The sequence below is a fragment of the Vicia villosa genome, linkage group LG3, assembly GCF_029867415.1.
Source record: "Vicia villosa cultivar HV-30 ecotype Madison, WI linkage group LG3, Vvil1.0, whole genome shotgun sequence".
NCBI classification, from domain to species: Eukaryota; Viridiplantae; Streptophyta; class Magnoliopsida; order Fabales; family Fabaceae; genus Vicia; species Vicia villosa.
This window is the reverse complement of record NC_081182.1, coordinates 109,719,863-109,733,293: the sequence shown is the minus strand read 5'-3', so window position 1 is coordinate 109,733,293 and position 13,431 is coordinate 109,719,863. Positions and strand designations below refer to the sequence as shown.

Here is a 13,431-nt window from a genome sequence, read left to right as displayed (position 1 = left end):
CTTTTTTCTCGATAATAAAAAATAACAGATCACTTTATGCAAATTAATACACTTAAGGATATATCTTAGGCTCTTGATATGTGCCAACTTGGAGATGAAGTGAGAAAGAAAGAAAGCAAGCTTGACTTCACAGGTTTGACTTCTCAAAACTTTATATAAATTTTAAACCAAAGAACAAATTTCATATTAAGTCTATCTATTTTTAATCTTAATATTTTATTTCAATTTTTCCCCTAATAAGTACAATGTCTTATTTTTAGGCATACAATGCATTCAATAGTTTTTTTTTTTTGAGTAAGCAAGTTGTATTAAAAGGAGAACTAAGGGTTCTCAACACCTGTTTACATCAAGAAAGGGGAAACAAAGCCCCATCAAAAAAAACCCGAGAGAAATTACAAACCAATTAGCGCTACGAAAGAAATAACAAAGGGTCTTTGTTAAATTCGTAAAAACTACAAATGAGATGTGTAATCTCTCCTATAAACGACCACTTCCAAACCAATACCTTGATGCTCCAAATTGTATTATCCACATTCCACACTTTATTCCTAAAACAAACCCCATTCCTAAAAAGCCAAAGGGTTACTACTTAATAATACTGCAAAACTCATTAACTTATTGATTACTTTTCTTGATCATTATGTTAAAAAAACAATCATTCCTTAAAAATGGACAGGAAGATTTTAGTAAGTTTTAGAAGTCAATTTTATGCAATGTATTACTTAGCGTCATCCATCATGAAATCCACAGTAACTGAGAATGGAGAAAACTGGAGCATGGGTCAAAGGCAATTAGTCTGCCTCGGCCGTGTTCTCCTTAAGAAAAGCAAGATCTTAGTGCTCGATGAAGCTACTGCATCAGTCGATACGGCTATGGATAATATAATTCAACAGACAGTTAAGCAACATTTCTCTGATTGCTCCGTCATTACCATTGCTCATAGAATAACTTCAATCCTCGACAGCGACATGGTTTTGTTTCTCGGTGAAGGCAAGGACCTGTTTTTTTCTCTATTCATTTGTCAACATTTTCTTACTCATAAATGTGAAGGTGATATCTCTTCATCATACTGATCATACAGGGCTTATTGAGGAATATGATTCACCAAAGAAGTTGCTTAAGGACAAATCTTCATCTCTTGCTCAACTAGTTGCAGAATACACAAGGAGGTCAAACACTGGTTTTGGAAGATGAGAGCTAAATTAAACTAGACTAAAAGTTGTAAGTTTTAAGAATGGTATAACATTAATGAATAATATATGTTTGTGGAGTACTAGCATTTACACCCCACACCACTCACAAAGATGAAAGAGCTTGCACTACATTTTTATGAGGTTCCTCAAAAATACCCTATAGGGAGTTCCCCACCCCGGTGAGAAATCAAAAATAGCTCTAGAATTTGGAAATGTATCTCCGAGCGCACATTTTTTACACACATTTTAGCATTCGTAAGGGAAACACTTCTAAAGAAATCTGCAACTCCCTTAAAAATCTGTAGCGTAGTTTTCTCTAATATTTTTCGTTTACACTTTACGTTTTAAGACTCTCCCACATCTCATTGAATAATTCATAAACCCTTCTAAATGAATTTACTCTTTCTGTTTAGATTTTTGTTTTTTTTTAATGCAGATCTATGGTTTGAGCAGATAAAAAACAGAGCAGTAGCAGTAATGTAAAACACTGGGTCAGTTTAATGTAATCCAAGGTTTAATAATCTTTTAGAAATGTGACCAAATCAATTGTAACTTGCCACATTCTTATGCAGCACAATGCAAATTAACACCACACAAGTTGAAATCTACTAGGAAAAAACTGAAAAGAGGAACTTAAGTTCAAGTCTACAAGTTTAGGGGTGGCAACATTTAGGGAAATGCATCTCCGAATTTGAACAATTTTTAGTTAAAATAGAGACATCTCACTTGCAACGTCTTTGTTAGTGTGATTTTAGGTGCATTTGGAGATGTTTTTCTGGACACAGCAAGAGCATTTTTAAATTTTGGGTTAAATACTATTCACCCCCTGCCAAATTAGCGAGATTCGGTTTTCCCCCTTATTAAAAAAAAATTTAGCCTTCGCCCCTTAGAAAACAAGATTCTGTTTTCAGACACCCCCTATCCCTTGTTTGGCTGACTGGGCGAGGGGAATCTTGTTGACTAGGCATGGTATCTTGCTGACTGGGCATGTTTTCGGAAAGCTTGCAAAATTGCAAATAATCAAACTTGCAAAACCTGAGTTTTGAACCCAGGTAACAATGATTAATAGTTGCAGAACCAACCACTGAAGCAGAATGCTCAATTGTGTTATAATTTCCAAAGCAAATAAATATATATATATTACGTTTATATATTACTTTATTTATTTATTTATTAATATACTTTATTACTAATATATTAATATATGTTTATATATTACTTTATTAATGTTTATTAACATTTTAATGTTATATATATTTTAAATTTTTTAAATATAACTGTTAATGTTATATATATTTTTAATGTTATAAAAATTTAACATTTTAATGTTATATATATATTTAACATTATAAAAATTTAACATTTTAATGTTATATATATTTTATAAATTTTTTATAAATATATATATATATTAACGTAAATAAAAATTTTACAAATAAAAATATATTAACGTAAATAAAAACGTAAATTTTACATATTTATATATATTTTAAATTTATTAAAAATTTTAAATATTTTTAATAAAAACGTTAATAAATATATATAGATTTAATAAAAGAAATTATAAATTTTTAACATTTTATAAATATTAACTTTTTAACATTTTACAAATATTAATATTATTTTATAATAACTTAAAAAAGCTGTACATAAAAATATTTAAATAATTATATAAATGTATTATTTAATTATTATAAAATATTTAAATGTATTTTAATTAATATATGCATGTTTTGTTGTTAATTAAAATTATTAACTTTTTATATAAATGTAAATTAAAACGTTTTTTTAAATATAATTATTAAATAATACATTTATATAATTATTTAAATATTTTATATGTACAACTTTTTTAAATATAATTATATAAAAAAACGTTAATTAAAAAGTTAATTAAATAAAAAACGTTTTAATTACAGTTTTTTTAATTTATATATTATTGAAAAATTTAATTAAATAAAAAAAAAATTTAATTAACATTTTAATTTATATATTATCAAAAACGTTAAAATATTTAAAATACATTTATATAATTATATAAAAAAACGTTAAAGTATTTTAAATACATTTAAACATAATTATAAAAAAAGTTAATTAAAAACGTTAATTACCTATTTTATAAAAAAAACGTAAATTAAAATACTTTTAAACATTTTATAATTATATAATTATTAAATAATACAGCTTTTTTAATTTATATATTATTGAAAAAGTTAATTAAAAAACTAATTAATATGTACAGCTTTTTTAATTTACATATTATTGAAAAAGAATGGTGTATTATTATATAGAACTGTTTTGCCATTATAAACAACAAAGTATGCATGGTTTGGTTGTAAGCTTGCAAGTTTGTAACCTTAGAAACTTGGGTTCAAATCCTAGGTTTTGCAACTTATTAATTTGTAATTTTTCAAGCTTTCCAAATGCAGCAGCCACGTCATCCAAACAAGGATATTATGGCGCCCAGTCAGCCAAACATGGAATAGCATGGAACAGGGGTTCCTGAAAACAGAATCTTTTTTGTTAAGGGGTCAAGGCTAAAATTTTTTTTAATAAGGGGGAAAATCGAATCTCGCTAATTTGGCAGGGGGTAAATAGTATTTAACCCTTAAATTTTCAAAGGTGTGAGTTGCACCCTGGAAAGAGTAGCCCTTTTATATTACTATATTACAGTATACTTACACAAGTAATTTGTTAATAAACATTCTACTGTTGATATTGTTTAGAGGATGGTAATCAAAACTAGAACGGATTGTATGGTTCAACCGGTCAGTTTTGGAATCGGAACTCTAGCTAGTCTGTTTGGACTTAAAAACTGGATTGCAGAAGAATTAGAATTTAAGCTGAAAAATTGGTCAAAAACTAGAGGTTTAGACGATTTCTAAGGTCAGACCAGATTTTGCTTTTGATTTGTAAAAACATGATAAAGGGTATCGTTTTGAAACAAAAAGCTGTTTGATTTAATTTCGTACTTCCTTCACTAAAGTAAAAACTATTCTCAATTCATTCTTTATTCATTTGATGAATGGAAGTAAATTTTATTATTATTATTATTATTATTATTAGAGTTAAATATATAAATCTCCTATAATATTAGCGAAATTAGATTTTAGCCCCTGTGTAATACGGTGGGAGAACTGACTTTTTAAAATGTGCGGATAGCTAGAGTCGCCACCGACTTTTATTTTATCAAATTAGGAAAGGCAAAAAGAACAGGAAATACCCTTTTTTTAAAGAGATTGAGTTCGGGGGTAGGTTATACAAAGGGAAGGTGTAAGCACCCTTTATATCCATGGTTATCCATGGGCTCTTAATTGCTTAGTTCACTTTGTTTGTTTGAATTGTTTGAAAAGTGTCGTGTGTGTTTAGAAAAACATTTTGAAAAAGGACTTTAACTTTGTATATAAAGTGTAGCCTTTGAAATTGTTTTGAAAAGGAGGTGATGAAGTAATTTGAAATGATTTTGAATTGAGCAAGCAATTAAGAACTACTTACGCTAAGTTTAAAGTCTTTCTTGTTCTTAAAGTCTTTCGTTAAGAGAAAGAGATTATCCACACCATTAGTTAGTGGGAAGTCTTTTCATTGGATGTAAGGGACATCGAAGGGTCATCGAATATTCATAGGGGTTATCCATACCATAAAGAAGGTAGGAAGTCCTATGCATTGGATGAGAATAGTCATAAAAGGCAACCAATAAGGATACCTTAGCAATCGAAGGGACTATCATCATTTAACCGAAGGCAACGCCGAGGGACGAGATCATTTATCGTAAGCAACTCGAAGGGACTATGATCTTTATTCCGAAGGGACTATGATGATTTAGAATCGTGGGCAGCATATGCTAAGGTATCCTCACGTTCGAGGGACTTTACTATTATTCGAAAGGCAACAGAAGAGAGGATTACCCTAAAGGTGAGTGTGTGCAAAGTGTGTTAGATTCGATTATTTATTTATCTTGAGTTAAGGTTAGCTAGCGATTGATTTTAAATATCTTGCCATACAATCCTAAGCATACATCTAGCAGTTTTAATATTTGCAGAAAATTAAAGTGCGGAAACGTAAATCTACGTTATTACAGGGCCTTGGGATGGGGGGAGTACATAGCCAAAAAATCGAAGGTAATGGAAAGTAAAATACGAAGAAATAAACCTACGCTATTACAAAAAACCTTTTGCAACCAATACATCAATTTCTAGAATTTAAATGAACGATTAAATAAATCATTAAATAATAGCGAAAACGATCATGCGACATTCATTGGAGTTTGAGATGAGAAGAGAATCGCGATAGGAAGTTAATCTAAAAACATAAGTGAGAAGACTTAAATCTAAAATAATTTTTAAATTTAACTTAATTTTATCCTAATTCTAAATCAAAACCTAATTAACTATGACTATATTAACTAAAGAAATTAATGATTTACTAATTATTAAATTAAATAATTACTAGAATTAAATTGCTTAAATTAATTACCCTAAACTAACTAATTAAATTAATTAAGTTAATTAACAAAGTTAATCCAAAAACTAAACTAAATCCTAATTAGGGAAAATTCTTAGGTGGACACGGACCTAAGAATTTGTTTTACACACAACCAATCACATAATTTTAATTAATTAAAAAATAAATTAAGAATTTTCTCTCTCCTTCATAATCTCAACCACCCCATGAATCCAATTAAAAACAAAATAAAAATAAAAATAAATTAAAAATTACTCACTTCTTATTCGTTGTGCCTAAGAATATTGATTTATGACCGTGTCCATGCAAGAATTGCTCCCTAATTAGTGTTTTTTTTAATTTGTTAATTTAAAAAAAAAAATTAAAACAAGTTAATAAAAATAAACACAAAAAATAGAAAACAATGGGCCAAGTGGGGGAGTAACCAGCAAGAGTAAAGTGTGGGTCAGGAATTAAACTAAGCCCAATGATACAGCTGAAGCTCATGCATGTAATCATGTGTGGTTGAACGCTGAGGCTCCATGGTGCACCTCATTCTGATCCTTCGGATTAAACTTCAATGGAGAATCAAGGGCCACGGTGTGAGGGTACACCGTGTCCAGGCGTGGAGGAGAAACGCTGGATCTAGAAACAAATTATAACACACAATTGTTAAAAGTATAGCATGGAGGGTAGGGTTCGAACCCAGTCCCTCACGCTTACCACAAAGAAACCCTTGCCAGTTGTGATGTATTAATCGTTTGATAAAGGAACAGACAAAAAAGAATAAATATTAAAAACGCGCACTAATCGTGACCATTCAAACACAGTTAAACGGGGGCCCAAATGGTCTGACTAGCCAATCGCGTGTGGAGAGATAATCTGCAAAGTTTGACCAACCAACCACGATCCGCCATGCAACCTCTTCCTTGTCGTCTTCAACCTCCAAAAGACCTGCAATTTTTAGCTACGAAAAGCCTAGGGTTTTGCTACCATTCTGCTACGAAAAACTCGTAGCTAACCTGCACATCATCAAAAACTAAGAAACAATGTTTAAACGAAAAATCTAAGTGCCTAGATCACCTTAAAATCTTCCCCTGATCTCAAATATGTCCATGGTTTGGCCTGAAAGAGACCGTAGCTAGGGTTTTGGAGCATCCCGACCTTGAAGCCCTAACAATGGTGCTTCGTGATTCTTTCCTCAAAGCTCAAAAATAAACATTCCAAACAACTCTAAACATCATCATGAACACGAATATAAGCAGAGAAATCATTTAAATTGCATGTATAAAAAGCTTTATAAACCAAAACGTGAACAAACCAATGGCGTAGAAGTAGGTGATCTGAGATGCTTCGCCCTTCAAGGATCGTTAGATTATACTCTTGGAACCTTCAGGGATTGAATAGGATCAATATTTGGCCTTGGACGTGAGCCCTAGTTCTTGAATTTTTTAGAGCTTTAGGGTTGCTTTTTGAGGCTGTAAGTTCGTCCCCTAGTATGCTGCTTTTGTCAAGTATATATGGAGGAGAGAATTAGGTTAGATTTTGGATTTGGGCTTCATGTTTTTTAAGAGAAAGAAAAATTTGATTCATATGTATTAAATCTTTCTATTCTTGGCCAATCTCTCTCCCTATCTTGCACCAACAAAATTTGGACTTCATGGAGTGTTCTTTGACCCTTTAAGTGATTATAAATAAGGCCATGCAAATTAATTCAATTATTTTTATATTTTACTCAATTTATTTAGCTTTTAAATGAATAAAATCCAAATAAATATGAATAAAGGTTACAAAAATAATTGGATGGGATTAGAGGTCCTTATTTAGGTCATTGGTATGTTTGAAATCAAAGTCTTAGGCCCATTAGTCAAGAAACTCAAAATTCATCAATTAGGGTTTTATGACTTTCTTGAATTTTAGCCAACTTCTACCAATCATATCTCTCTCAATTTCCATCATATATAAATGATCTTGTACTTTTTGTAAAGCCCAAGATGACCTTTACAACCCACTTTGGAACATATTTTGCATTTGGAGACTTTATCTTGATGATATTGGTCCTGACAAAGAAACAGCTTTCCGTGAACCTCTAGAAGAACCTGTAATGTCATGGCCCATATCTCTCAAATGATGCATTTCTTGATCTTGGGCCCAACATAAAAGTTGTATAGAATTGAATTTCCTTGAGAATGAGCTTTGGTTGGACAATTTCTAATGAACCACGTGAGAGTTATGGCTAGACAAAGTTCAGTTGACTTTCTCCTTAAAACCCTAATTTAGAAGCTTGGAGTTTTGATGACTTTGGATCTTTTATTGATGAATCATGATCAACCCTTGATCAAATGATGAATATAACCTCAAAATGTTGATGTTGACCAAAAATCAGGAGTTTTGACGGTAAGTTGACCACAATTGACTTTCAGGTCAAACTAGTCGATTGTTGATCATTTGAGCTTTTGACTGAGAAAACTTGTACTGTGAGGCTTGAAACTTGGTATGAGGATACTTTGAATCATAATAGATGCACTGAAGTCCACTTGAGGACTTAGAGCCTGATTTTTCCTTGAGAGAAGCAAAACCCTAGTTATGGGTTTGTTGCTTAGGAGATAGATAAGTGTGCCCAATTCTTGTGTAGTTTTGAGAAGTTAAAGAAGTGTTGAAATATAATGGGAAAATTTTGGGGTATAACACCCTGTAAAAAAAATTGATCCCCCCTTAACTTATGTAGATTCCCTCACCAGACCTCCTATTTAGCACTTGTGCAACCAGATTCCTTCAAGATTCCCAATTATTTTTCAATGTGGATTATTTGTTTTACATTTTGACAGTGTGGCATTTCCAGGATGGGACCTTGTTAATAAATTTGACCATCTTCTTAGTGCCTCCATGGTTTTCACCTGGGAACGTGAAATTAGGGTTTTTACCTATCCTCATCAACTCCTTCCATTTTATCCTGTCTCCATCGCCGCCTATCATCATCTCCGTTCTTCACCCCCTTTTCATCACACAACCGCACATGTTCGTATCTAGGTCATGGGTGGTAGCAAATCATCATTTATTGGAAACTCGGTTGGACGATGCTTGCCAACTTGTGGGTGTAACGAGTCAATGAAGATGCGGGTTTCAAACACTATTGATAACCCTAAACGAAAATTTAGGAAATGCATACATTCATTGGTAAATGTTTGGATTTTTGGATATTGTTTGTAGTTATATGCGATTTTGATTTAGTCGAATTTATGTGATACACATTTCAGCAGAATGGCTGTGGTATGTTCTTGTGGGATGATAAGTTAGGTGAATTTTTGTTCTTGTGGAAAGTGTATCTCTGTTTTGGATCAATGGAAAGTGTGTCATTTAAATTGTTTCCTATTCAACATTATAATTTTGTTACCATTGCATTATGAAGCTATATCAGTTTAATATGTATCAGTTTGAATTATGAAGTTATATCAGTACAAACAAAATAAGATACCAAGCACAAAGATACCTTTGCACAAATTATACCAAACTTAAAGATACCATATTCAAACTTGTAGGTCTGTTACAATCATAAAGATAGCTGTTAAGAAATGTGGTTGAGCGTAACACAACCCTACAAAACCGGCTTGTAGGGTGAGGATTACCCCCACTTATAAGGACATTTTCAGGCCATATATTGTCCGATGTAGGACTCTTAACACACCCCTCACGCCCAGGATTAGACAACTTGAGCGTGGAAATAAATGGTGGGTGGCCCGATAGTGGAAACCATAGAAGGTGGTCCACCGGATCTTTAACGAGGCTCTGATACCATGTTGAGAAATGTGGTTGGGTCTAACTCAACCCTACAAAACCGGCTTGTATGGTGACGATTACCCCTACTTATAAGTACATGTTTATGCCATATATTGTCTGATGTAAGACTCTTAACAATAGCAAACATTACATATGATCCATCATCACAAAATAAGAAGTTTTTAAACCCTTGCACAAAACACTATTATATATGATCGATCATCACAAAATAAGGAGTTTTCAACAGATGCACAAAATAAAACACATTCCAACTAAACTACTTAATCAAGCTTTTTTTCTTCTTGCATTTTTTCAAAGACCTAGTGGACATTCCAAGGTTAGACTCATGAGCACTTGTTATTACTCCAGGCTCTCTTATTGTAATTGGTTGGTCAACTGATCCTGGACCTATAATTGGCTTCTTAAACCAGCTCAATTTGACTCTTTCACTCCTCCTCCTTAATGCAGGGACTGGTTTGCTTGCCTTCTTTATATTGGACTGAGATTGACTCGTGTCTACAACATAAGAATGAGTCTGACTTTGCACAATTTCAGGAATGTTTGTAGATTGCTCCACATTTGTTGGCCCACATACTGCACATTAGTTTGATCCATATTTTTGCACAACTTCAGGAATGTTCTCAAACTGTACATTAGTTTTATTCACAGTTGGCTGAGATTGTGCATTAGTTGGCTCAACAGTTGGCACATATGCAGCCGCTACTTTCTTCTCAACTTTACCCTTTCTCTATACAGTCAGAAAATAGTATAAGTTAGCCATCTAAAAGTGCAGTGGCTCTGTCATCTTCACTATCATCCAATCCAAACCTTCAATTACTTCCTCTCCTAAGTCATTAACATCAGTCACTCCATTCACACAAGCAGGTTCCCTAACATAAAGTTCTATGTTTTCAACATCATGTTCCAGAAATATGTCTCCATCAGTACCTGTTGCAAAACAATTTGAAGCAAAATCGTATGCATCATCATCTTTTCTTATCGGAATAAAACCATCCTCCTCAATTTCCAAAAACTTTGTCCATACCCTATAGCTCCCTTTCTTATACCCCCACATATTCACTAACTTTTCAACACTCTCCATTGTCCAGTTTTCTATGTGTAACCCAGACACAGTTGAATCAACCCCCCTCTATGGATTATCTCGTCACTATTTAACCTAATAAACCCGCCTCCAAGATGAAAAGTCACGTTAAAGTGTTGCATATCCTGCGTATAAAGATTCAAATAAAAAACCCTAAAGCAGAAACGCAAAAAAGATGAAGGAGATGAAGCATAAGTCGTTCCCGGAGAAGATGAAGTTGCTTAACACTTACCTCAAACATCGTAGCCACCGTCCCCTTTGTAGCAACTGTCCTAAGGGAAGGGAATTTAATGGATAACCCTAAGTTTCAAGATTATACGTTCGCGAGTTGGTTAGACGGAGGGAAGGTGTTAGGAACCCTTCATCTCTCTTGTATTCAAGGGGACCCCTTCTAGGTTTAGGTTTTGTAGATTTTAAATTGAAGATACGGTAAACGTAAGTTCACCTATATCCTAAAAAAATAGTTTATTGATATTTTAGTTTTTTAAACGAGAATCATATTAAATTTTAGTTTTTTATTTATTGTTATGCTCGTTAGGGTTTCAAAATCCTATGCCTACGTATCCTCTAGTGCAATGAGGAAGTCAGAGTATCGTAGTTCGTAGTTATTTGGTTCGTTATCTTTTATGAGATTGTGTAAATGCTTTCGAACAATCCTTTGAAATCCGTCCGAGTTTAAAAATTGTGTAGTCGTGGGTGTAATTCAAATTTTAATTTGAAAAAAACTACACAATCCTCTTTTTAAAAGTTGATATTATTTTAATTAAAAAAGGTGTATGATTTATATATTTTTGGAATTAAATGAACGAAATATATATATATATATATATATATATATATATATATATATATATATGTGTGTGTGTGTGTGTGTGTGTGTATTTTTAATATTAGTATTATTTTTCTAAAACTAGAGAGAGATTGCAATTTAGAATATAAATGAAGCCCAAGGTGGAGAATAGCCCAACTTTCTAAAAAACCTTAATTAGTAAACTAAAAGAAAATAAAATGAATTAATGAAAAAAAGGCAAAATATCATTTTTCGTCCCTTAACTTTCAAGATCACTTCTTGGAACATGACTAAGTCATTTTTTACCGAACCTGTATAATTTATGGTGTTCTTCTGTTATCCTTTCAACTCTTTATTTTCCATAATTTATCTTCTGTAATTTTATTTTTCTAGTGCTTAAATTAAAAAAAAATTCAAAATTGGATTTCAATCCAAAATATTTTTTCAAATCCAAGTTTTTCTGAAGTCCATAATTCACCCCCCTCATGTTTATGAAGTCACATGTCCAACAGTAGGGATGGCACATCATCTCGTGTGATGGACATCTCACCATGCGAAAGATGAAAAGATGGTGTTTGAGAGTATCATCTCTCAACGAACACTGACACCATACCATTGTTACTATTAGTATAATCGGTCATGCATAAATCTTGCATGCCCAGATAGTTGCATGTCATCTTGAAACAATGCTCCTCAAGCTGCTATAGCGTTGCAATCTTCATACAATGGTTGGTGCGTTTAAAAGCATCATGATACTGCAATAAATACATCATTGCCAGAAAGTTTGAATATTATAACACATGTGTTTCATAGAATAAATACAGAAAAATTTCACCTCTCTATCCCACACGTGTCTAGCAGCATGGTCCACATATAGAGAGGCAACAGTGATGTGTCATTCGGGCCTCTTCCAAATTTCTCAAAAATGGAAACATTGATAGCAGGTGCATCAACATGGACTATTGGGGTTTCTAGGGTAGCAGCAAGTGACATATTCCTTCAGGAAGACGAAGCCGAAAAAACCTGAACTTGAAGTTAACACTTTTGAATAAAATAAACTAACATTGATCGGTGGTTGCGATAATTGGGCTTTTTCCATGCAAATTGATGCATGTTGGGACACTCTATCGAGCCTCAATCGATCTGGGTTGTCAGTCATGTTACCTATAACTAAACTAGACAATTCAAATAAAGATGAAAAAATCAAACATAGATGAAAGATATTGAAAATCTAACCAAATAATGTAGATAAATAAAATACGAAAGTGCACTTCAGTATTCTTGGAAAATAAAATTATGAAACAATATGAAAGTGCACTTCCTTAGTCTCATGCAACTCAAAAAAGCGAAAATGGCAGAAACACAGGGTACGAAAAATGGGACAAAACACAATGCTCATTATAACAACCTAGCAATGAGTTATAGAATACACAACTTAATATTCTTATTTCTTAATGCATGCAGAGAAAATAAAGTATTTGAATTTAAAGAAAGTTGAATCACTTGGATTGAATGGATGTTGAGAATCACTTAAATTGAATGGAGTAGAAAATGCACTTGAACAGAGAAGCTTGAGAGTGGTTTATAATAGTTTTACTAGAAATGAGAAAGGGAAAGAACTGATGCGTATTTGATTGAAACCCCATTCGAATGTATATTTCTGTATGTTGTTACAATGATGTATTTTTGAATTTTTGTTTTTTTTTTTTGGTCAAAAATTAAGTTGTGACTCACTTGTAAAAGAATTGAGTAATGCACTTTTAAATTTTATGGACATTTTTTATTTTTCACTGATGATCTCTAAATAATAAAAAAGTAATGCACATAACAAAAGACAATTTGAACAACAGAAACACCTATTGTAATAAACTCCAATCTCTTTTAGATATTGGTTTCTGATTTTATTCAAATATTTTTTTAAAAATTAAGTAGTGGATCTTGTGGGACTGGTTAAGAATTAAAAATTAAATGTCACATTTTTAGAACTAGTTATTTTACATGTGTCCATCTCTGAAGTATTGGGTGGGACAGAAGGAAAATTAAAAACTAGAGAAAAAATTCTACATCTAAAGAAAAATCAAAAACTACTAGTATATTGTAAGATGTGACGTGACGCACTTGAACTATGT

The 13,431-nt window shown here is 32.2% G+C and overlaps 1 protein-coding gene across 4 annotated transcripts in view; it reads left to right on the top strand.

The window, feature by feature from the left end:
• The window catches only part of LOC131662304 (ABC transporter C family member 3-like), a 76,590-nt gene extending 74,345 nt beyond the window's left edge, over positions 1-2,245 (top strand). Inside the window, exons 10-12 of one of the 4 annotated variants that reach the window (XR_009301505.1) lie at positions 751-990; positions 1,082-1,684; positions 1,766-2,160. Coding sequence is in view for 3 of the 4 variants with exons in the window: in XM_058932062.1 (XP_058788045.1) it covers positions 70-133; positions 751-990; positions 1,082-1,194 (417 nt within the window). In the remaining variant the exon portion in view is untranslated. Of the gene's footprint in view, positions 1-69; positions 134-750; positions 991-1,081 lie in introns of all 4 variants that reach the window. The other 3 variants (XM_058932062.1, XM_058932061.1, XM_058932060.1) reach the window with 3 other exon arrangements.
• Positions 2,246-13,431: the final 11,186 nt, after the last annotated feature.